Consider the following 25,786-nt stretch of genomic DNA (forward strand, 5'->3'; position numbering starts at 1 on the left):
AGAACTAATAGAAATCCTACCACAATCTCAGCAACATTGTTTATATACACAAGATTATTCTAAAATTTATATGGAAAGGCAAAGGAACTGAAATAGCTAAAACAATTTTAAAGAAGAAGGAATCAGTCAATTGAATTTTAAGACTTATTATACAGCTACAGCAATCAAGACAGTGTGGTATTGGCAGAGGGACATATACATCAATGGAACAGAATCAGGAACCCAGAAACAGACTCACACAACTAATTTTTGACTAATGTGCAAAAGCAGTTCAAGGCAGAAGGGTAGCCTATTCAACAAGTGGTGCTGGAACAAGTGGACAACCTTAGGCAAAGAAATGAACCATGACCTAAGTCTCACTCTTTACACAGAAATTCACTCAAAATGGACCACTGACTTAAAACATAAAACTATAAAATATTTAGGAAAAAAAAGTGGAGAAAATCTTCAAAATCTAGGACTAGACAGAGTTCTTAAACTTGACACCAAAAAAGCCTTAAAAAGAAAAATTAATAAATTGAGCTTCATAAAATTAAAACCTTTTTTATCTGTGAAAGACTATTAAGAAGATGAAAAGACAAGCTACAGAGTGGGAGAATATATTTGCTAACCACATATGTGACAAAAGAATAGCATCTAAAATACATAAAGAACTCTAAAAACTCAATATTAAAAAAAAAATCCAATTAGAAAATGGGCAAAAGACACAAAGAGACATTTCACTGAAGAGGACATACAGAAGACAATTAATCATATGAAAAGATGTTCAACTTCATTAGCTGTCAGCAAGATGCAAAATAAAACCAATATGACATATCAATACACACTTATCAGAATGGCTAAAATAAAAAAATACTGAGAACACCCAGTGCTGGCAAGGATGTGGAGCACTTGGATCACTCATATATTGCTGATGGAAATGTAAAATGAAATACAGCTACTCTAGAAAACAGTGTGGCAGGTTTTTTTTTTTTTAAACTAAGCATACAAGTACCATTCAACCCTGCAACTGCATTCCTGAGCATTTATCTCAGAGAAACAAAAATCTCCACACAAAAACCTGTACATAAATGACTATAGCAGCTTTCCTCCTAATAGCCAAAAACTGAAAACAACTCAGATGCCCTTCCACAAGTAAATGGTGAGAGAAATGGTAGCATGTCTAAATATAATACCTACTCAGCAATAAAAAGGAATAAACTACTGAAACACTCAAGAACCTACATATATCTCCAGAGAGTTATTCTGATTGAAAATAAGATTGTTGAAATGACAAAATTGAACACAGAAAAGACGGGTGGTTTCCAGGGGATGGAAGAGGAGTTGATCTATTTTAACTGTATCAATGTCAATATCCTGATTGTGATATTATACTATTTTTGCCAGATGTTACCGTTGAAGGAAAAAAAGTAAAAAGTACATGCGCTCTCTCTGTTGGTTCTTACAACTGTACGTGAATCTACAATTATCTCAAAATAAAAAATTTATTTTAAAAAATTTCAAAGTAACTTCCTCAAAAAGGAATTAGTCTCTACTCTTCTACACTCCTAAAATCTAGCATTTATCCCAAATATATTCAGAAAAGTTATATTAATTGTAAAACACTTCATGCTCTATTGTATTTACCAGTTTAACCATCTATTTGCATAAATCTTTGTGGCACCTAAACATATTAGCAATAGTTATCATTGTAAGCAAGGACTTTCACATCTGTATCTGCCATTAGATAACAAGTTTCTTGAGCACAAGAATGTATCTAGTTTATTTTTCAGTATCCAAAATTAAAAAATTAATTTTGGATACTTAAAATTTTTAAGCATCCAAAATTTTTCTTAATAATTTTTCTTAATAGATATTCTACTATGTGAAAATCATATTTGCCTGGATCTAACATATATCAAGCCTGTATTTTTTAAAAAATACAACCCTTCATTAAAAAGTAAAATACTGAGAAAAAAATATTATTTATTGAGTCCTACACAGGAGACTCTAAAAGATACCAAATTCTAGAGAATTCAGATAAGACACTGATACTATCTAATGCCCAAAGGATATGTCACTTTCTTTGCAAGACGAGACACTATTAACTCAATTTTTAGACTGAGAAACATGGCAGCATTTGAGAACAAGAGCCTCTCCATGCTAGACATGAAAACTACACGCCACAATGACATAAAACCTCACTCAAAATCAAGCCGACTTTGAACTATTAACAGGCTTCTCTCAGCATTTCATCCTGTCTTAGGTTCTTTTGAACTTATTTCCTGATTCTAAGGCTCAAGCAGCACCTAGAAAATTCCTTCTATCAATCTTAACATCCTTTTCACCTTCAAGACTCCCCTTGGCTTATGTCATTACGACCCTGGAACCAATACCAAATCTAGAAAGATACAACATAATGTATTATATGAAATATTTTTGAAGGCTTGCTTTACACTCTAATAGAATAGAAATTCATTTTGTAGCTTGAAAGCAGTTTTATTAGGAAAGAGTTCCATATTATAGTCATCCTCTGTCAAAGGCCTTTTCAACATGTTGATTTTCATTTTATATGCATCACTCCCACAGCATTTCATAATGCAAATTGGTCATTAAGCAGTAATAGTTGCAAATGCAACATAGCTCCTTTGACTGGTGCTATGCTTTGTTTGTTTATCATAATAATGGGTGAAGCTGATAAGAGGGTACACAAGAATTTCTGTGCTAATGACGTTATGAGTAGTGACAGGAATGAGTCACTTTCTCAAGCGAAAGTTCATTATAATCAAATATGGATTTTCACTATGATCTTTAAGTATCACACACACATGGCTATTTTTATTAGTAAAAGTCCTTCAGGAAATACAATTTTGAATTGCAAATGTTAAACACTACGGTCTGAACAACCCTTTCCAAGAAAACAATTATTGTCATCATATTTTGTTTGGAACGTAATTATTGAAATCTAGCAAAGAAGACAGAGCATCCTCTTATGGTAAAAACATTAAAATTATCCAAAGTTTTGGGTTTTTTTGTTTTAATTGATTTTACTGAAGTATAGTTGATTTACAATGCTGTGTTAATTTCTACTCTACAGCAAAGTGATTCAGTAATACATATATAAATTATCCAAAGTTTTGATTTGTTTAGATATATGAAATCATGCTATCAGTAAGAAAAAAAAATTGAAAGTTCTCATAACTTTTATATATTTACATAAACTCTGTAACTATATTACCTGCCATATTGTCTAGTACATCTGAGCCCCAGTCTCCTTGAAACACTGATGTTAAAATACTGTCAAATAAATGAAGTTCCTTTGCACCAACAATTTTGTCACGAAATAAGCGCCGTGCTTCATATGCTACAATTTCTAATACATAATCTAGAGGATGGTTTGAGGATCCTAAAAAAGGCAAAATTTTCTTTAATTATAATAAAATTCAAATGATTTAAAAATGGTCTGTTTCAACATAATATTAGAAAGAAATAGAGAATGAGAATCTACATACCATAATTTTGGCATCAGATAAATAGAATAAAGGGAAAAAGAGTTAGAATTCATTTTGTTAATGAGTTGGTAAACTTTTTTGATTCTTTAAAGGATACGTTAAACACTATTATCTCTAGTTGTTCAATAAAGATATCAATCCCCAAGAGCATATTAAACATGCTTTGGCTACAAAGAATAACGATTATATTTTTTTCCCAAATCAAGTTTTAATAGTGACAATCATAGTTTAGGAGAGGAAGCATAATAAAATATCATAATTTTAATATCATGTTTAAATTTAATATTAATATTTAAATTTAATATTAACATTTTAATTTTTAAAATACTATAATTACAATACTCATTTACCTATTACAAATATAGCATACAGCATAAACACACACACACACACACACACACACACAATATGACATTCTAAAGAAAGATAAGTGATTTGAAATCATAAAAGCAAAACTTACCTCCTTCTAAATCATATCTGAATAAGCCAAGAACCCACTGGGTAAGGATGCAAGGAGTAAAGAAATAGTGGCTATAATCATCAACTGTAAATTTGGCCCGCACCTGGAAAAAATATAGTAAATGATCTGTCTACTCTCTTAAATATATAATCATGCTATAAATTTTTCAGTCACCTTAAAGTCATAGAATGTCAATTTCTACCAGTGGCTGGAACTGTATTTCAATATTACTGATTTCCTCAGTTATCTTGTATTCTATATTTTATGCATTTAAAAACATTATCTAAGAGAGGTTGTTCATAAACTTCAACAAACTGCCAAAGGTTGTCCATGGAAAAAAATAAAAGGTTAAAAAGCCCTGCTAAAGAAAGGAATTCAAGGAAAGCTAACCTAAATTTTATAAAATGGTAGCTATAATTCCAAGGTGCTCATGGGTGCAAGACAGACCCATTTTATAATGGTGGGACCCACAGAGCTATCTTATGTTCAAGAAATCATTGAACATTTAACAAATCAAAGCGCCACAACTCAACATATAACCAACGAGAGAAGAGCCTCTCCCTTCCTCTCTACGGATGGAGCCACTGCTCTTATTCTGGCCTTGACTGCCTAACATTTGAATTAATTTAGAAAAACATAGCCTTATCTTTCTCCACTTCTACTCCAATACTATAAAAAGCATCTTCCACAAACACTTCCATAACTTTCGCATGCTATTCCCTTTACCCAAGGAGACCCTCTTTCACCTCCAGCCACTTTGTGAATTTCTCTTTATTTTTCAAAACTTAGATCACATTTCATCTCCTCTTAAAATTTACAATAGCCAGGACATGGAAGCAACCTAAGTGTCCATCGACAGATGAATGGATAAAGAAGATGTGGCACAAATATACAATGGAATTTTACTCAGACATAAAAAGAAACGAAATTGAGTTATATGTAGTGAGGTAGATGGACCTAGAGTCTGTCATACAGAGTGAAGTAAGTCAGAAAGAGAAAAACAAATACCGTATGCTAACACATATATATGGAACCTAAAAAAAAAAAAATGGTTCTTAAGAACTTAGGGGCAAGACAGGAATAAAGATGCAGACATAGAGAATGGACTTGAGGACATGGGGATGGGGAAGGGTAAGCTGAGACGAAGTGAGAGAGTGGCATGGACTTATATATACTACCAAATGTAAAATAGAGAGCTAGTGGGAAGCAGCCACATAGCACAGGGAGATCAGCTCGGTGCTCTGTGATGACCTAAAGGGGTGGAATAGGGAGGGTGGGAGGGAGACGCAAGAGAGAGGAGATATGGGGATATATGTATATGTATAGCTGATTCACTTTGTTATAAAGCAGAAACTAACACACCATTGTAAAGCAATTATACTCCAATAAAGATGTTAAAAAAAAAAAATCTACCACACACAACAAAGTTATTCACTCTCTCTTCCATGCTATCTCTGTAACTGGTACATATTGTTATTGATAGACTTATTACACTGTATTAATAGTTTATTTATATGATCAGGTCCCTCATTAGACTGTGCATTTCCAGGGAATAGCGACTCAGTCATCTTTGTATCCCTAGGATTGGCACTAGAAAGAGAAGGTACTCAATAAATATCTTCTGCATCCTTAATGCCTATTTTCAAGTATCACCCCACTTTATCAGAGTATTTTAGACATTTCCTCACAGATAAAGGAAACAAATAAATATCAAGAACTACTCTCGGATTTGAAGCCTGAAAGACAGAAACTGATAGAAGTCAGGAGAAAGATCTAGTTTTGGAAAGAAGATGAACCCCACTGTAAATAAGCTAAATTTGAAACCAAAGCAGAATGACCATCTACCCACTGATTTATTCATTCAATATTTATTGGGTGTTTATTAAAAACTATGCCAGAAGATACAATAATGACTAACGCACACACAAGCATCTATCCTCACAGAGTCACTCTCCAGTAGAAAAGTATAATAAACGACAGGAAAAGAAAGCCTGAGCATCAACACAAATCAGGATTAAAGGTAGCCCTTTGGGAGTAATACCAATAGACATGAAAACTACAGTGTAAGTGAATATATACCTGTTCATACACTTGTACCATAGATCCTGCTAAGAGATAAATTTTTGACGAAGAACCCCAAATAGTATGATTCCTCAGATTTTTATGTAGAACTGGTTCCAAATATGCTCCACAAATTGTCTGTAATTGCTCTCTTTCTGGGTAACTAAAAAAAAGCATATAAGAAAGAAGTTGAAATAAATCAACATTCTAAACTATTTTTTTTTTAAGATTTTTTTAGATGTGGACCATTTTTGAAGTCTTTATTGAACTTGTTACAATATTGCTTCTGTTTTATGTTTTGGTTTTTTGGCCGCGAGGCATGTGGGATCTTAGCTCCCTGACCAGGGATCGAACCTGCACCCCCTGCATTGGAAGGCGAAGTCTTAGCCACTGGACCACCAGGGAAGTCCCCTAAATTATTATTTTAATGTTAAGTTATAGCAGTGGTTTTCAAACTGTGTGGTTTTCAAATTGTAAGGCCTAAATACCTCCAAGGTTTACTCAAGGGCTAAGGCCAGGCTCACAGTCCCTATTGTTACTTCAACTAAATCAGATCCCTGATTATCTGTTTTCAAATACTAAGGATTCTAATAGAGGATTCCAATGAAATTACTTAAAAACATAATTGTTTAAAAGACCACTGATTTCTAGAAAGGGCCAAAGGAAAATTCTGCTTAAGAAAAAGCATTTTGAATTAAGTATAGTCTGTACAAACAGCAGTAATCCACCTTAGAACTACAGAAGTAGAAAACAACAAATAAAATCAACCTGTTTCTCCCAAACCAAAATCTATTTCAGTACAGCTTAACTGGTTGCTGTAACATTTCTAAAAGAAAAATGTTAATAGACAGGGGCAGTTTAGCATGAAAGCACAAAAACAAGATTTTGTAAGGCAAAATATAACAGAGGATGCAGCGTCATAAAATTCGAGTCCATGTAACAATTATGGACCATGGAGATGGATGGGTATGTTACGATCAATATTATCAGCCACTAAATGACCTAACTTTACTTTGTTAAAATTTAAATTCTCTTTTTAGTTATCGTCATAAAATTTGATTGTATTTTTGTTTTAAATAACCCATAAAACATTTAAATCTAAAACCCACCATTCAGATTCCTGAGATTGACATTTAGAGACAATACAAAGCAGTTATGTTTTATTTCTAATATATAACAAGCATTGATTAAAGACTTCATCACCCTAAATTACTGCCTACAGTTTAGGAAGGATAGGAAAAAAATAACATCAGAGCTTAAATTTGACTATTTTTATATTCTACATTTTGAATTAATATCATTAATATATACCTTTCATAAAATGCAATGTATGTCTCCCCAAGTCAAAAAAACTTTTAATACAATGATACGTACTCTACAGCGCAAAGACGAACAATAGAAGTAAATCTGGTAGTAAGCTTATGTCTTCCCAGTCTTCCTCCAGCTGACACAGAAGCCACAATTTGAATATTTTCTAAACCAACCCATTCCAAATTTTCATCATAAAATCCTTGATATGTCAATACCTATTTGACAATAAATATATTTAAGTGTTTTATGCTTAAGATTTTCTAATCATGATATATTTTGCATAAAATTCAATTGTTTCCAAATTCAATCATCATCAGAAGATAATGGTTACTGGGAAATGGGGGGGATAAATTGGGAGATTGGGATCAACATATACACACTACTATGTATAAAATAGATAACTAATAAGGACCTACTGTATAGCACAGGGAACTCTACTCAATACTCTGTAATGACCTATATCGGAAAAGAATCTAAAAAAGAGTGGATATATGTATAGGTATAACTGTCACTTTGCTGTACAGCAGAACCTAACCCAACATTGTAAATCAACTATACTCCAATAAAAATTTTTTTTTAATTTTAAAAAGACTCTGTGTTCAGTTAATGTTAGCTGAATTATCCTCATTTTTAAAATGCTTTTCAAATAAATATTAAAATCCAGGTGATAGTATAAATCCACCAGCAATTATCAAAAAAAAAGTGAAAGAAATCAGGAAAAATATAAGAATATTTTTTTCTATAAATATTTTATTATATTCTGCAGTTATATAGAAAAGCAAAATGTGAACCAATATGAGTATATTAAGCTCTAATTTAGAATTTAGAGTTTCTAATTTGATGTAAATCACAAAAAGAAAAAAAATCTTCCACAGTGACTGAAGCATGACTGAGGAAGTCCAACTGCTCTCAGAAGAATGCATACCTAAAAGAATGAAGCAGAAACTTCCCCAGCTCCAGCACCATCCCCAGCTTCTGCTTTCCTCCTTTTTTTAGGAATAAAGGGTAGGTAAATGGTGTAGGGTAAAGGTTGTTTTTACTCTTTCTGTCATATATCATCTCGATGTAATACTAATTTTTAGATGGAGGAAGATCAAAGAAAGTAGCCCTGGAACAAGTGTGGGATGCTTCAAGAGTTTAATTTCCATGACACATGCTAGATAAAACTAGCCCTAAAGAGGAAAGCAGATTTTCTATCTATAAGAAAAGTTAATGAAATTAAATTGTTTCCAATTATATCAAAACACTTCAAGTGATAAGACCCACCTGCTGCAGGAAAGCTACCAAAGTACTGGTCCCCCATTTATCAAGCTTGGGTAGGTTGATATCTTTTAAGTACAGAACAAGTCTCTCACAGTCTTTTGGTCTATACACTCGACCAGTATTAGTACTGATTACCATGCAAGTCTGGCTCAGTTTCTGCAGGAGATGCCGAGAAGTAGTTTGTGCACTACAGTGAATTGTAGCAATTTGAGTGGACCGGAGTTGGGAAAAGGCATACCTGAGCAGCATCCTAAGAACGATATAAAACATTTGACTTTGACAATAAAATACTTTTTATATTCAATACAAAATTTCTATTTTTAAATATTTCCGTTTCTAAATTATGTATGATGTTTAAGGGAAAAGTGGTAAAAATAGATATGGTTTCCATGACTATCCATAGCTATGAAGGTAAGCTTTCTAATTTTTAGACTGGAAAAAAAGTTTTAAAAAATTACTATGACTTTACAGAATTGTTTAATTATTACTAGAAATGTGAAAATAATAATCTATATTTCCTTTATTCTCAAAAAACTACACTCAGGAGGCACTAGAAATAGGTTGAATTCCACTGAATTAAAAGCTATTTTTAAATAGCTAACTTCAAGATTCATTTTTTATAACTACAGCATACAGTAGTTTGCGAGTACACCAGGTATTCATTTTTTATGATTTTACGCACAGATTCTTTTTAAGAGTATCTTCTTCTAATTCCATTGGAAAACACACAACTTGGCAGAAAAAAGGACATATTTTTCTCTATAGTCATATTATTTTTACAAGTAGTGACAATAAAGAGTCCTTCATGAAAATGTAAATGCTACTTTAACCAAAAAAACGGTAACAAAAGCTGTTAAATCATTTTAAAACAGGAGAGAAGCATAAATCCACAATATGCACCTCGATTAACATTTTTCTACTCTTACCCTTTGCCACATCCTTCTGGTCCAACAAGAATAAATGGCTGTTTAGTGTCAGAACTTAACCAAGGTTTGAAATAATCTAGACCTCGTTGCATGTCAGGAGTCTGAATGACTGGAAGAGTTTGGCTATTACTGAAATCATCAGCAGTCAAGTTTTCTGGCTTCTTCAGCACATAAGATGCTAATCGTCCTCTACTCGAGTCATAGTAGGTGTCCATTGGTTTGTGAGGGTCTGGAGGAGATTCTCGTGCCCAATTAAAAACCTTAAGAGGAAAAAGTTGTGATAGATTTTCATATACAGTGCTCCAAACAGAGTATGTGAAATTTTAATTCTTTAAAGTAAATGCTCCAAAGAGAATCATCTTACTTTAAAAAAAAAAAGTTCACATGCACTAAACTTACCTAATATCCTTAATAATTATAGTAACATTTTATCTGAAATATTAGTCTCTGAATGATCATTTAAGCAAATAAAAGTCATCTAGTTCACACATATGTTGTATAAATATATTCAACTTTTAACTGAATTCTTATGAACACTAAATTACAAACTGTACAACGTAGCACTCCTAGACCCTTCATTTCCAGTACATTTTGGTACTGCACATTCCACTGTCACCACCCCTGCTCTCAACTTGTTCTTCTTTCTTACACGAAAAACTGTTATCTGCACAGATACACAGCAGAGAGTTAGCCCCTAATGCCACTATTCAACAGCTTTATTCTAAACTTTGGCAATAAAATGTCTGCTTAAAAGCAGCATATAATATGACATTGAGTGGTAGCAGTGAGAAGCATCTGGTAACAGAGGCAACAGAACAGCCATGGAAAGAAAAACAGAACAGAGAAAGCAATAAATGGTGATATCAGTGAAACAAAGTGATAAAAATGCAGAAACATAATGTTGGAGCCAACCCAAAGGAATATGTGTTCAATTATTTCAACAGAGGCCAACAGGAAGAAATTCCTTAATATGTAGAATTTAGTTTTATAAATAACGTGGCTGAAATATACCTTTGCATTTAATAAAGAAAAGATTTATAATGATTACTCCATCCAAGCATTCCTAACTGCTAAAACTCTTCTGGTTAAAAAAAATGATTAAAAATATGTTATTTTAAGATTAAAAATGAATAAAATAATTATATTTATTTACATAGCCTAGTATCAAAAATATCTAACAAAAAAGGTATAGTCCAAACTTTAGCCTATTAAATATTATTTTATAAAATTTTAATAACATCATAAAATATCACAAACTAGTTCAAAGGAAAAAATAAGTATATATGTACCTATGTACTTATACAGACAGTCCCCAACTTACAATGGCTCGACTTAAAGATTTATCAAGTTTACAATGGGGCGAAAGTGAAACGCATTCAGTAAAACCCATACTTTGAATTTTGATCTTTTCCCAGGCTAGCGATAATGTGGTAAGATACCTTCCTGTGATGCTGGGCAGTGGCAGTGAGTGGCAGCAAACTGCAGCTCGGGCAGTCAGCCACAACATCACCAGGGTAAACAACTGATATGCTCACAACCATACTGTTTTTCACTTTCTGTATAACAGTCAAGAAATTACATTCTATTCAACATTTTATTATAAAATAGGCTTTGTGTTAGATGATTTTGCCCAACTGTAGTCTAATGTACATGTTCTGAGCACTTTAAGACAGGCTAGACTAAGTTATGATATTTGATAGGTTAGGTGCAGTAAATGCATTTTCGACTTAGGATATTTTCAACTTATGATGGGTTTATCTGGATGTAACCCCATCATAATTCGAGGAAGATCTGTATATAAATGCATTATTATTGTATTAAATGCATAATTTCAAAATTTTAAAGTTCTATACCAAGGATCAATGAAAATTAACAAAAAGTGTTGACTAAACATAGGCTTTAAATGTGTATTACCTCTTTGGTGAATTCCAGACGTGACTTCATGTTCAGATTTCCACCCAGCCCCCTTATGAGATTAATAATAAATTGATCATGATCTCTGCATCCATGTAGATGTGATAAACCATTCATCACAGTCCCAACCAAACTTGTTTCTACCACATAGTCATTCTGTTGATTAAAATCCATGTTACAGACAAAAGGTAAATATTAACCAGTAAATTAGAACCATACACAGATTGATGTTTACTTATCTTTTCAAGGATCATCTTTAAATTAATCCCCCTACTCAAGTTATAGAAAGTTTAGATTTCAATTTATATATATAAACGTTGAAAATAAAAAGTAATCATAAAAACACAATTGTGTATTTCTAGCTGAAAGTGCTGGAGTCCTCAAATAGATACACAGTCTGTTTACTTCCTAAACCTGAAGAATATTTTTTAAAAAAGGTAAATCAATGAGCATTCGTCTAAAAGTAATAGTCCCTCATTTCCTCTTGCTGATAGAAAAGAAGCTAGAGGCAAAGGCTAGATTAATGGCTCTGGACAAGAAAGAAAAGTAAAAGCAGGCTTAAAAACAATTTAGAACTTTTTCTCTACACAGAATTTTAAAATGAAACTTTTGGACTCCGGCGGTGTAGATGATTTTGATCTGTGGACCTCTGGGGCCCTGTGTAACTGCCAGGGAGTTAGAAGGGGAAAGCATTCTCATTCTTTCTCTAAGTATTTGTTGAGAACCAATTATGCATTAGGATCTGTATGTGGTGCTAGGTATTTTTTTAAAAAGGTGAATTAAACAGAGCACTTGTCTTAATGGAAGTCAAGTCTAGTAGAGGAGATGGTTAACAGGTTGTGGCAGAAGCTATAGAGCACAGGAAGAGTGTATTCTAAGAAAGGATAACTCAGATTGAGGGCTCAAGGTCTCTTTGAAAAAGGTGACATTTAAGCTAACATTAAAAGAATGAGATCTATCTGACATGCAGAGAACACAGCATATGCAATGGTAAGCCACCGGCCTAGTTAAGGAATTAAAAGACGCTTATGCCTGAGTAAGCAAAGGGAGAGCAGTTCAAGTCAGAAAGGTAGGCAAGGGCCAGGGAATGTGCAATTGTATAGGCCATGGTAAGGAGTGCAAATTTTATTTTCGGTGCCTTTAAACGTTAAGAGAATCAAACGACCCAATTTATATTTTTTTAAAAAAGCACTCTGCCTGCATAATAAATATTTTTCAAAGAATGGAGTAATAGGTGGAAAAATGGGAAAAAGGGAGGAGATGGGTAGAAATTCAATGGCTTAGGCCATACTAAGAGTTCTAGGCTTTAAAGGCAAGACAAAGGAAACCTATATATTTACTTCTAGATTGCCTGATTTGTTAAATACAAGAAAGTAAAGCTCTAGTTATAAATAAAATCAGCACTTGACTAGATCATTCATTATAGTATATCTCTCAGAATCCGAACATGGTGAACAAAGCACAGAATAAAGAAAGAAGGAACACTCAACACATTAAAAAAATTTCAAAAAATAACAGGGACCTGACCTCAGAACAGAATTAGTTTATTTTCTAACCGAATCTTTGGTATCCACTCTATGGTTTAATAATCTTATCCTGTTATCATTTTTATAGTCACAAACCCCTTTTTTTCAATACATTCTGTCTAGTATTATATTTCTCATTCTAACACTAACCACATGCAAGTAGATGACCTCAAGGTATTTGCATTGGAGAGCCTTGTTAAGCTCTGTATGTTTTATATTAATGAAATAATAACACACCCACTGAAAAGGTGCTACAAACATAGGCATCAGGTATTTAATTAAGCTCATATACGCTGATTCACTACTCTGTTATTAACAAACTTTGGTTCTGGGGATACAACAAAGACTACAACAGGCTTAGTGTCCTTGCCCTCAAGGTGCTTATAGTTGAATGAAAGCAATTATAATATAGTTGAAAGACACAGTACATTGCTGCAGAAGCACAAAGAGGTGGACAGCTCAGTCATACTGAGGGCTGATGGGAGTGGTTCTTCCCGGAAGTCTCCAGGGAAACCTATCTCATTTGCATCATTTCCTCCCAAATCCCTATTCCTCCATCATTCATCCTTACAAAAAAAGTTTAGAAAACTAAAGTGAGATTGCCATTTCTCTACATGATTTGTTCAACCCCAAGTACTGACCTATAAATCAAGTTCAGATTAACAATAAGATACTTTAAAAAAAAAAAAAACCTCATTGCTATTTATTTCCTCTATTTTTATATGTTCATATTTCTTATAAAAGCAATGACATAAAAGAAAAACCAAGAAAATTTGAAAAAATCATGTAGATACATGAAAATTGTCTTCTTTGCATGCTAAACTTCTCTTCATGCTTCAAATTCAAAATTAAATGTGATCTCCTTTTTAAAATTCTCCTAGAAGGCAGCAGTACTCTCTTCATCCTGTTATATTGTGATTATCTTTTTACATGTCATTTTCCTCCATGAGACAAACCCTTCGCAGGGAAAGTGATTGTCCTGTTAATGTTCACCTCGCAAAGTCTCGTCTAGGGCGTCTATTAGATATTCAATAAATTTTTGTTGAATAAACGACTGTTTTAATAATGTTATAAATAACTCACCATTCTTTCTCTACTTTAGTATTAACTTGTCATTATTTTTAGCATGATATATATGCAGATATTTATTGACACAGTAAAATGTGACAGCAAGATGGGTTTGCTAGTAAAACTTAGAAAGGCATTCCAATGTTCAAGATTTTTAGGTAAGCAGTGCAAGGTATCGTGGATGGAAGAATTAAAGTGTTTTAAGACTAACACAATAAAAAGTTATACCATAAAATACAGTGGGACAGCAATGAAGACATCTACCCCTCACTCACCCTCATATTCTGTCAGAGCTCTTATACTAAAAGGCAGTTAAATGTAAGCAACACTCAATCATTATACTTCTTGCCTAAATAATTATAAAATATTATAATTATCTTACCTGCTTTAGAACCCATTGTAAAGCCTTTTCAAAATAATCCCCAATCCAGTTTTCAAGATTATTTCTATATTTAGGAGGCTGGTTCCTCAACCAAGATTTTATCAGAGAATTAAGATCCGTCTCTTCATCACTGAAACACATTAACAAACATGTAAGAAACTATTTAGAAAGAAATTGTGAATTTACTTTCAAAATAAATTTCTGCCCCAATAAACATTCTACACATGTACTCTATCTGCTAGTATATAAGAATTCACTTTATTTACTTCCGTATATGTATGTGTGTATATATTACTTCTACATATATACACACATACAGGTATATATATACATATATATGTCATTTTCTATAAAGCAAATAAATTTCATCTATATCATTATAAGTATAAATTAAAGAAGAATTACACATCTACAAGTTAGCCAATAAGTGGTCTAAACGCTTCCTACCCAAAGTGTGGTCTACAGAATCCCGAGTCCCATCCCAGACTTAATGAAGCAAAATCTTCACTTTAACAATATCCCTGGGTGATTCAAATGTACATTAAACTTCAAGTTGCACTGCATCTTAATGCAGATCTTTAAAAGTACTTTTTCTTTTTCTCTGTCCCCAAAAAAGCCAAATACCTAAATTCCCATGCCACTACTGAAACTAGAAGATCACCCTAAAGTAAAATATATTTTTTTAGCAAAGCATTTAATTATATAACATCCAATGATTGAAATTAAACATAATATAGACATCTTATTCAAAATTATATGTTGCATATTTGTAAAAATTATAGTAAAAACAACTCATAGATTAATAATTTTAGAAGTTACAAGGGCTCATAATTTTATCATTTTTCCCATTTTCTACCAGTGTTTCATAGCAACACGAGTAAATACTGAGTCCCTGAATTCCTCCTCCCACATTTCTATCCAGTTTAATAAGCAAAAGAAAAAATGAAAAGATCAAAGGTAAATATTTAAATTACATTTGATAAGCTCAAAACAGACAAAGCAAAGATGCTAAACTCCTTCAGAATAAAGACTTTGTTGTCATAGTATCTCCTCAGTGTCCACAGCAACTACATGTCTTGGTTTGTCTAAGACAATCTTGATTTACATCAGTTACCCCAGCATAATTAATAGCATTCTCTTTCATTATTAAAAGGTCCTCATTTGGCCTACTGCATAGCAAGTGCAAATATCTGCTGAAGAAATGAGTAAAACCTAAAACTAAGGTACAACCTAATCAAAAAGCAACTAAAACTAAGTAATATGTTTTTGTATTTTACATGAAACCATATATATTCATTATGCCTCTCACAAACAATATCTGGTTCAACAACAATGTTCAAATCCTCTACAGCAATATGGGGCTATACAGGCATATTGCTCTACAATATGGCATTCTACTTACCCCTTATTTCATTTATATTCTAGCTTATATTATAATTGCTGTTATATTTATCTTATCTCCTTTGTGAACGTATGCTCCATAAAGACAAGCTCTTCATAAATATAAGCCCTTCATAACTGTTAGCTTTACTCCTTTCTTGCTGTCTCTCCTAAAATGCCTAACTTAACATCATATAGTTAATGGGCATTCAATAAATATTTTAAAATTTAGTGATAAACTTTCCTTTTTAAAATGACAGCATCTTATTTACGAAATGAAGAGGCTCATCTTTTTATTTTTTTATTTTTTTTATTTTATTTATTTATTTATTTTTATTTATGGCTGTATTGGGTCATCGTTGCTGTGCAAGGGCTTTCTCCAGTTGCGACAAGCGGGGTCCACTCTTCATCACAGTGCGCGGGCCTCTCACTATCGCGGCCTCTCTTGTTGCGGAGCACAGGCTCCAGACGCGCAGGCTCAGTAATTGTGGTTCACGGGCCTAGCTGCTCTGCGGCATGTGGGATCTTCCCAGACCAGGGCTCGAACCCGTATCCCCTGCATTGGCAGGCAGATTCTCAACCACTGCGCCACCAGGGAAGCCTAAACTTCCCTTTCATCCTATTTTTCTCACAAGATTATAAAAATACATTGAATAAATAAGCTAAATTGTGTGAGATACTACTACAAAAGCTATAAACCCAATGCTGTATTATTTTTTAAATTATTAATACCTCAAAATATTAATTGGGAGTTCATGGCTAATTTAATATAAATGTTTCCTACAATATTACCGAAGAAGTAAGCAATTAAATAATTTTGGAAACAATCTGAATGAACTTGATAACCCTATCATGTGTCATATAACATTGAAAATGGTTTCAAATGATTCTAAAAGAGTAGAGAACTTTATATAGACCGATAAATATCAAATTCTAAAACATAAACTCAAAAGGTAAAAGAAAACTTTCTAATTACTCATTTTGGGAAGAAATTGGCTCAAATATCCATGTTCTAGTATGTGACTACTGTATATGAAATCTAAAATCAGTTTGTTATTCATTTTTGCTCTTCAAACCTCTTCCAAATACACTGAAGAAAGAAAATATTAAGTAAAGAGGTTTCCAATTTGTAAAACTTCTCTGAAGTCAATCATAATATTTAAATAAAAGTTATAGAAAAAAGAAGAAAACAAATTAAATACTTGTTGTTTCATTTAAGTAAACAAAAAATAATTATTTAGTAATTGTGATATAACTACACTGCTTAAATAATTCAACTGCAATAAACAGGAACTCTATGAATGAATTAAAACCTAACAAACAAATAAAGTTAATAAGAATGAGGAAAACAAATATTCACACATTACCCATACATCACTTATTTCACTTAGCTGTGAAACCAAAATAATAATTGAAGAATATTCTAATACAGTGTATGCAAATGCTCTCACCTAAGAAAGATCATTCCCATTCTAGATATTGTGGCTGGTGAGGCACAACTTAAATCATGAGTTTCAAATACAAAGTTAACATTTGGGCCAAACTGAATCCTTTCTCCACTGGGCATAGTGAGTAGTCGATTATCATCCAGAACAGAATTCAGAGATTCTATCCATTCAGGGTCAATATCACCATCACAGATTATCCATGAGCTGACATCTATTTTCAAACAAAAAAAGTAGAGATAAAAATAAATGCAATGATAATAATTCAAAATAAAGAATAAAATAATTATCACTTATTCTTTAGAAGTAATTTCATATTATTTTATACTGCTGAAGCCGAATATAAAGAACAAAAAGTTGAACAAGTTGAAATTTTTCATGTGAATTTACACAGTACAAATGTGTGGAGAACCCATGGGCAATCCTGGCTCAGCTGGTCAGAGACCCAGTTATATACTCTGTAATAAAGCTCTATTTATCTATGAACATACAGAACTGGAATCTCAGTAAAAGAAAACATGGTTTGCAAGACCTAGGTATTTCTATTTCCACAAGCTTGTGAGATATTCCTTAGACTTTTGTCTTCTACCATGTCATTAGAATATATGAATGCCTGCTATGTAATAGCACTTTTAGAAAATATGAGAAACCTACTCTTTAGTGTCCTACATGAGAAATAAAAAATACACCACTGTCTAGTTTCTTTGATATATAAAAAGGTGACTTCAAAGGGGAGAAGCAGTGAACAAGTTGTATACACAAGTCTTTCCAAAACAAACTGTTTTTAATATGTATTTCCTAAGACGAAAGTGGTTTCAAGTTGTTCTTGGACCTCTGAAACAATTCAAAGAAGAAAATATCACCCATAAAAGTGTGAGAAACAAGTACAGGTATATCTGGTTTTTATTTAGTGTGATAATATCAACTACATTGAAAATGAAGACACTATACACTGAAAATCCCTTCCAATGTCTTAAGACATTCTAAACCTTTCATTCACTGGCTTAGAAAAACAACTATTAATTAAATTATGATCTAACAAAAAGTAGGGAGTTTGACCAAGAATTCTGTTAAACACCAAGCCAAAAAATTTAGACCAGAAAGTCTACTATTTTATGACTCAAATTTTCAAAATTATTGAAAGCACTGTATTCAAACTGATAAGTTCAGACACACATGTCAATTTTAATCCCAAATAAAAACTTGTTATCTTGCTTATTTATGAGGTATTATAACATCAATTCAGCAATCAAAGATATTATGTTTATTCAGTAAATTAATCTAGCTGTAAACTACGATTCACCCAGATTACTCTGAGTTTCTATTATAATAAAAGTTGCTATGGAGTAACAGGTAAAAATGATAGCATGTCTTCTCCCCTCCAAAGTAAAATATCAAAGTAGATCACTATACAGCAGTTTATGGTCATGTATAAGACTTGAAAAGGATAGCATTATAGACAACCTCTATCATCCTCTAAAAATTATTAAATAAATCAATGAATCACACAATAGAGACCAACCTTGAGGTTCTCGAACTACTTGGCGAGCACTATTTGTCAAAACACCATCAGACCATTCCCTTGTATCCATGTCAATATGGCCTAATAATTGACGTCTAGGCATAGCTTTGGGATTCATGGTATATTGTTTTACCACTTTGCCAATTTTACAAAGTGCTGCCCTTAACATTCTCCAAAGAGTTGATTTTCCAGCACCACTTGGACCAACAATAACAACTCCCATCCTCTGGCGTAACTGTTCATACAATTCTAAAGCCTTCTTGATCTAGTAGAAAAGAAACATGTTCATATATGATTTATAGTGTACAATCATACACAGTTCTACTCTCGTTCGATAATAGTTGTTCTATTTCAAACATATAAATTAAGCCTTTTATTTCTTCAGTGGAAGATACAGCCTTAAATAAAAGAATTAATAAATCTGAATATATTTACAACGTGATCTTTAAATTCATATTTCTTTAAAAGAAGAAGTATGCTTTCCAAGTTGACAATACAATATGTTCACTATTGTCTTCACTCACTCATTCATTCAAATAAAATATACTCAATATTTTATTCACTTTGCTAATTCATTCATTCATTTATACCCTGTCTCTCTCCAAAAAAAAACCTGAGGAGAAAGTATTGATTTTGAACATGTATTTGTGCTACATAAAAAGACCTACTAAAGTGAAGTTCTCCTAAGAAATTGTCAAAGTTAAACTAAATCATACATAATCAACTATCAAAGACACATATGATGGATCTATTATGTGCCAGGCTCCGTAACAGGCACTAGGAATAAAATGGTAAAACAGACATGGATCCCACCTTTCATGGAGACTACTATCTGGTGGGGGAGAATCAAATATTAATATTAAGATTAATCAAACATTAATCAAGTGTGCAATTAGACATTAAATATATATATATATAACAAAGGTAAGGAAAACACATAGCAAGGGGACCTAATTTGGACTTGAAAATTAGGGAAGGCTTCCATGACTGAGTAAGATTTAAGTTGAAAGATGAAAGATAAGTTGAAAGATAAAAGATAAAGATAGTTCATAAAGAATTAACTAGGAGAAAGGATCAATATATTATGAAGTATTCTTGACAGTTACCTGATTGGATATGATTTCATAATTGGCCTCCTCAAAGACTTGCTTTAATGCAGCATTAAGTTCATCATATTCTACTTCTTTAAAGTCAATTCCAGGAAACACATCTTTAATCAGTGCATCAAACCGAGTGCAATCAGCAAATGTAAACTTTGACATTGTATTAAGCCTCAGTGCTTGTACCACAATACGACTTTCATTAACTAGAGAAAAAGTTTCATTTTAAAATAATTAGTTATGAATCTAATGACTATAAAAAGTTTTTACGTGCCTTGATATGCATTATTAGTAATTAAATGATGCACTAGAATTTAGTAACATTTAAAAATATATGCTATCATGTGAATTGGCAAGCTTACTTAACTATCTTTTAACTGCTGAAAAGTATTACTGAGTTTTGGACTATTTTTCATAGAATTTGAATCCCAGGGTACCCAGACTTTAATTAATAATAAAAATCATTAACACATTTCTTTGAATAGTACTTTACCATTCTGATTAATCCTTATAACAACTGTACAGAGTAAGGAAGTATTTCTATTATTATTCCAATTTTACACATGAGAACATTAAGTCTTCTAAGGGTTTAAATGACTTATCTGAGAGAGCTCAGTATTAAGTATTATAGGTGGGATTTAATTCCAGATTTAGGTATCATTCCAAATACAGCAGCTTATTTGCCTTGCAGAGATTTTTGTCCTAAAACTAAAAATTAACAAATTGAGCAAAAATCTTTGATCAGTGTTGCTCAACACTGGTTCATAAATCTATTCTTAAACCAAATATAAATACTAATATTGCCAGATTCTTATTTTTTCAAGGATATTAGCTACTAATTGATCAGATACCTATATAAAGGCAAGAAACTATTTTTAGTCTGGTATTTCTCTATAATTGTTTAATATTTCTATCTTTAAATATATATAAAGAGGCTTGGCTGCACTAGAGTTTATTTAAAGCACTAAACTCATAAATGAGCCATTTTTATTTTTTTTATTTTTTTATTTTTTTGAAGTGTAAAACCTAGGTACTACACGGTTGTCTTTTTTTTTTTCCTAAGATTAATGATTGATTGATTGATTGATTGCGATGTTGGGTCTTCGTTTCTGCACTAGGGCTTTCTCTAGTTGCGGCAAGCGGGAGCCACTCCTCATCGCGGTGCACGGGCCTCTCACTATCGTGGCCTCTCTTGTTGAGGAGCACAGGCTCCAGACGCGCAGGCTCAGTAGTTGTGGCTCATGGGCCCAGTTGCTCTGAGGCACGTGGGATCCTCCCACACCAGGGCTCAAACCCGTGTCCCCTGAATTCGCAGGCAGACTCCCAACCACTGCACCACCAGGGAAGCCCAAGCCATCTTTATTTACTACAGGTATGGTTTATATATTTCATGAAAATCACCAGAGATAGACAACTGAAAAATGGTAATATAAGTACTTCAACAAATACCTTATCTGCCCTGGCATATGCCAACCTAATAAAAAAGCTGTAGTTTCCTTTTTTAAGAAGTATATTTTGATCATTTAAAGTCCAAATAGGTAATTTCATGTAGTCTTCTTTCTAACGTTATCTTATTTTCATGGTGATTTAACTTAAATTTTAATAGCAACCTAGAGGCTGAATATTCAGCCTTTCATGAAGGCAAACATCAGTGGGTGGGGGTAATAACTTACTTTATATAAATGGGAAGAAAAACTGGTAAAGTATAAAAAAATATGCATGAGTCCATACTGATCTGAATAAATGATTTAATAAATACATCATGGAAAAGAGACAAATCTTCTTTACAGAAGAGTTTCAAATAATATATGCAGATACTTGCCCCCTCTAAGAGGTGGAGCTTAATCCTTGCCTCCCCACTTTCAAGGTGAGCCAGATTTAGTAACTGGCTTCCAAAGAAGAGAGCAGGGAAAGGGGACAATAACAACTTTACAGTAGAGAAACCTGGCAAACATTAACATAAGTAATGAAGGTGAACATCACCAGTGATGTCACATGGTTATTATGTATGCACTAAAATGACTTAAGAAGGGCACTCCACCTCTGCAGTATGTTTTTCCAAATGTTCACAACTCAATCAAATCATGAGTTAAATATCAGAAAAAAAGCCCAGACTGAGGAAGAGTCTACATGATATCTGACTAGGACCCTGTCAGGGTCATAAATACAAAAACAGACTGAGAAACTGTCACAGAGCAGAGGAGACTTAAGGAGACATGACGACTTAATGCAACATGGCACCCTAGATTCAATCTTGGAACAGAAAGAGGACATTAATGATAAAGCAGGTGAAATCCAAATAAAGTCTGGAGCTTAGTTAATAGTAATATACCAGCCTCAGTTTCCCAGTTTTGACAAATGTACCACAGCAAATAAGACGGAAACGATGGAAATGCTAACTTTGCAACTTTACTGTAATAAATCTAAAATTATTCTTGTGTTCAAAGGTACTTTTGGGACTTCCCTGGTGGTCCAGTGGGCAAGACTCCACACTCCCCAACCCAGGAGGCCTGAGATCGACCCCTGTCGGGGAACTAGATCCCGCATGCATGTCGCAACTAAGAGTTCACATGCCACAACTAAGAAGCCCACATGCCACAACTAAGAAGCCTGCATGCCGCAACTAAAGAGCCCACATGCTGCAACAAAAAGATCCCGCATGGCACAACGAAGATCCCGCGTGCCGCAACTAAGACCCAGAGCAGCTTAAATAATTAATTTAAAAAAAGGTACTTTTTTGTAATCGTAAAATATTTCTTTAAAAGGGTAATTTTGGAGCCTGAACCAAGATGGTGGAGTAGAAGGACGTGCTCTCACTCCCTCTAGTGAGAACACCAGAATCACAACTAACTGCTGAACAATCATCAACAGGAAGACACTAGAACTCACCAAAAAAGATACCCCACATCCAAAGAAAAAGGAGAAGCCGCAATGAGACGGTAGGAGGGGCACAATCACAATAAAATCAAACCCCATAACTGCTGGGTGGGAGACTCACAGACTGGAGAACACTTATACCACAGAAGTCCACCCACTGGAGTGAAGACTCTGAGCCCCATGTGATGCTTCCGAACGAGGGGGTCCGGCAACAGCAGGAGGAATTCCTAGTGAATCAGACGTTGAAGACTAGCGAGATTTGATTGCATGACTCTGACAGGACTGGGGTAAACAGAGACTCCACTCTTAGAGGGCACACACAAAGTAGTGTGCACATCGGGACCAAGGGGAAGGAGCAGTGACCACAGGGGAGAGTGAACCAGACCTACCTGCTAGTGTTGGAGGGTATCCTGCAGAGGTAGTGGGTGGCTATGGCTCACCGTGAGGACAAGGACACTGGCTGCAAAAGTTCTGGGAAGTACTCCTTGGCATGAGCCCTCCCAGAGTCCTCCATTAGCCCCACCAAAGAGCCTGCAGGTTCCAGTGTTGGGTTGCCTCAGACCAAGCAACCAACAGGGAGGGAACCCAGCCACACCCATCAGCAGTCAAGTGGATTAAAGTTTTACTGAGCTCTGCCCACCAGAGCAACAGCCAGCTCTACCCACCACCAGTCCCTCCCATCAGGAAACTTGCACAAGCCTCTTAGATAGACTTATCCACCAGAGGGCAGACAACAGAAGCAAGAAGAACTACAATCCTGCAGCCTGTGGAACAAAAACCACATTCACAGAGAGATAGACAGGATGAAAAGGCAGAGGACTATGTACCAGATGAAGGAACAAGATAAAAACCCAGAAAAACAACTAAATGAAGTGGAGATAGGCAACCTTCCAGAAAAAGAATTCAGAATAATGATAGTGAAGATGATCCAGGACCTCGGAAAAAGAATGGAGGCAAAGATCGAGAATATGCAAGAAATGTTTAACAAAGACCTAGAAGAATTAAAGAACAAACAAACAGAGATGAACAATACAATAACTGAAATGAAAACTACACTAGAAGGAATCAATAGCAGAATAACTGAGGCAGAAGAACAAATAAGTGACCTGGAAGACAGAATGGTGGAATTCACTGCTGCAGAACAGACTAAAGAAAAAAGAATGAAAAGAAATGAAGACAGCCTAAGAGAGCTCTGGTAAAACATTAAACACAACAACATTCGCATTATAGGGGTCCCAGAAGGAGAAGAGAGAGAGAAAGGACCCAAGAAAATATATGAAGAGATTATAGTCAAAAACTTCCCTAACATGGGAAAGGAAATAGCTACCTAAGTCCAGGAAGCACAGACAGTCCCATAAAAGATAAACCCAAGGAGAAACACGCCTAGACATAATACTCAAATTGGCAAAAATTAAAGACAAAGAAAACTTATTGAAAGCAGCAAGGGAAAAACGACAGATAACATACAAAGGAACTCCCATAAGGTTAACAGCTGATTTCTCAGCAGAAACTCTACAAGCCAGAAGGGAGTGGCATGATATACTTAAAGTGATGAAAGGGAAGAATCCACAACCAAAATTACTCTACCCAGCAAGAATCTCATTCATATTTGATGGAGAAATCAAAAGCTTTACAGACAAGCAAAAGCTAAGAGAATTCAGCACCACCAAACCAACTCTACAACAAATGCTAAAGGAACTTCTCTAAGTAGGAAACACAAGAGAAGAAAAGGACCTACATAAACAAACCCAAAACGATTAAGAAAATAGTCACAGGAACATACATATCGATAATTACCTTAAAGGAGAATGGATCAAATGCTCCAACCAAAAGACACAGGCTTGCTGAATGGATACAAAAACAAGACCCATATATATGTTGTCTACAAGAGACCCACTTCAGACCTAGGGACACATACAGACTGAAAGTGAGGGGATGGAAAAAGATACTACATGCAAATGGAAATCAAAAGAAAGCTGGAGTAGCAATACTCATATCAGATAAAATACACTTTAAAATAAAGAATGTTACAAGAGACAAGGAAGGACACTACATAATGATCAAGAGATCAACACAAGAAGATATAACAATTATAAATATATATGCACCCAACATAGGAGCACTCAATACATAAGGGAACTGCTAACAGCTATAAAAGAGGAAATTGAAAGTAACACAGTAATAGTGGGGGACTTTAACACCTCACTTACACCAACGGACAGATCATCCAAAGTGAAAATAAATAAGGAAACAGAAGCTTTAAATGACACAACAGACCAGATAGATTTAATTGATATTTATAGGACATTCCATCCTAAAGCAGCAGATTACACTTTCTTCTCAAGTGCGCACGGAACATTCTCCAGGATAGATCACATCTTGGGTCACAAATCAAGCCTCAGTAAATTTAAGAAAATTGAAATCATATCAAGCATCTTTCTGACCACAACGCTATGAGATTAGAAATCAATTACAAGGAAAAAAACGTTAAAAATCACAAACACATGGAGGGTAAACAATACGTTACTAAATAACCAAGAGATCACTGAAGAAAACAAAGAGGAAATCAAAAAATACCTAGAGACAAATGACAATGAAAACACGACGATCCAAAACCTATGGGATACAGCAAAAGCAATTCTAAGAGGGAACTTTGTAGCTATACAAGCGTACCTCAAGAAACAAAAAAAATCTCAAATAAACAATCTAACCTTACACCTAAAGCAACTAGACAAAGAAGAACAAACAAAACCCAAAGTTAGCAGAAGGAAAGAAATCATAAAGATCAGAGCAGAAATAAATGAAATAGAAACAAAGACAACAATAGCAAAGATCAATAAAACTAAAAGCTGGTTCTTTGAGAAGATAAACAAAATTGAAAAACCATTAACCAGACTCATTAAGAAAAAGACGGAGAGGACTCAAATCAATAAAATTAAAAATGAAAAAGGAGAAGTTACAACAGACACTGCAGAAATACAAAGCATCCTAAGAGACTACTACAAGCAACTCTATGCCAATAAAATGGACAACCTGGAAGAAATGGACAAATTCTTAGAA

General features: G+C 33.9%; 1 protein-coding gene across 3 annotated transcripts in view; it reads right to left on the minus strand.

Moving 5' to 3' along the window:
- Positions 1 to 25,786, minus strand: part of DYNC2H1 (dynein cytoplasmic 2 heavy chain 1) — a 381,735-nt gene that overhangs the window by 287,700 nt on the left and 68,249 nt on the right. For all 3 annotated transcript variants that reach the window (XM_082409863.1, XM_082409862.1, XM_082409864.1), the window contains exons 37-47: positions 19,856 to 20,055; positions 18,750 to 19,014; positions 17,234 to 17,441; positions 14,403 to 14,532; positions 11,427 to 11,582; positions 9,513 to 9,772; positions 8,590 to 8,836; positions 7,387 to 7,538; positions 6,031 to 6,175; positions 3,952 to 4,054; positions 3,218 to 3,385 (exon numbers count right to left, since the gene is read on the minus strand). In XM_082409863.1, coding sequence (XP_082265989.1) covers positions 3,218 to 3,385; positions 3,952 to 4,054; positions 6,031 to 6,175; positions 7,387 to 7,538; positions 8,590 to 8,836; positions 9,513 to 9,772; positions 11,427 to 11,582; positions 14,403 to 14,532; positions 17,234 to 17,441; positions 18,750 to 19,014; positions 19,856 to 20,055 — 2,034 coding nt within the window. The remainder of the gene's footprint in view (positions 1 to 3,217; positions 3,386 to 3,951; positions 4,055 to 6,030; positions 6,176 to 7,386; positions 7,539 to 8,589; positions 8,837 to 9,512; positions 9,773 to 11,426; positions 11,583 to 14,402; positions 14,533 to 17,233; positions 17,442 to 18,749; positions 19,015 to 19,855; positions 20,056 to 25,786) is intronic.

Source organism: Balaenoptera physalus (genome assembly GCF_965194825.1).
Source record: "Balaenoptera physalus genome assembly, chromosome: 10".
Lineage (NCBI taxonomy): Eukaryota > Metazoa > Chordata > Mammalia > Artiodactyla > Balaenopteridae > Balaenoptera > Balaenoptera physalus.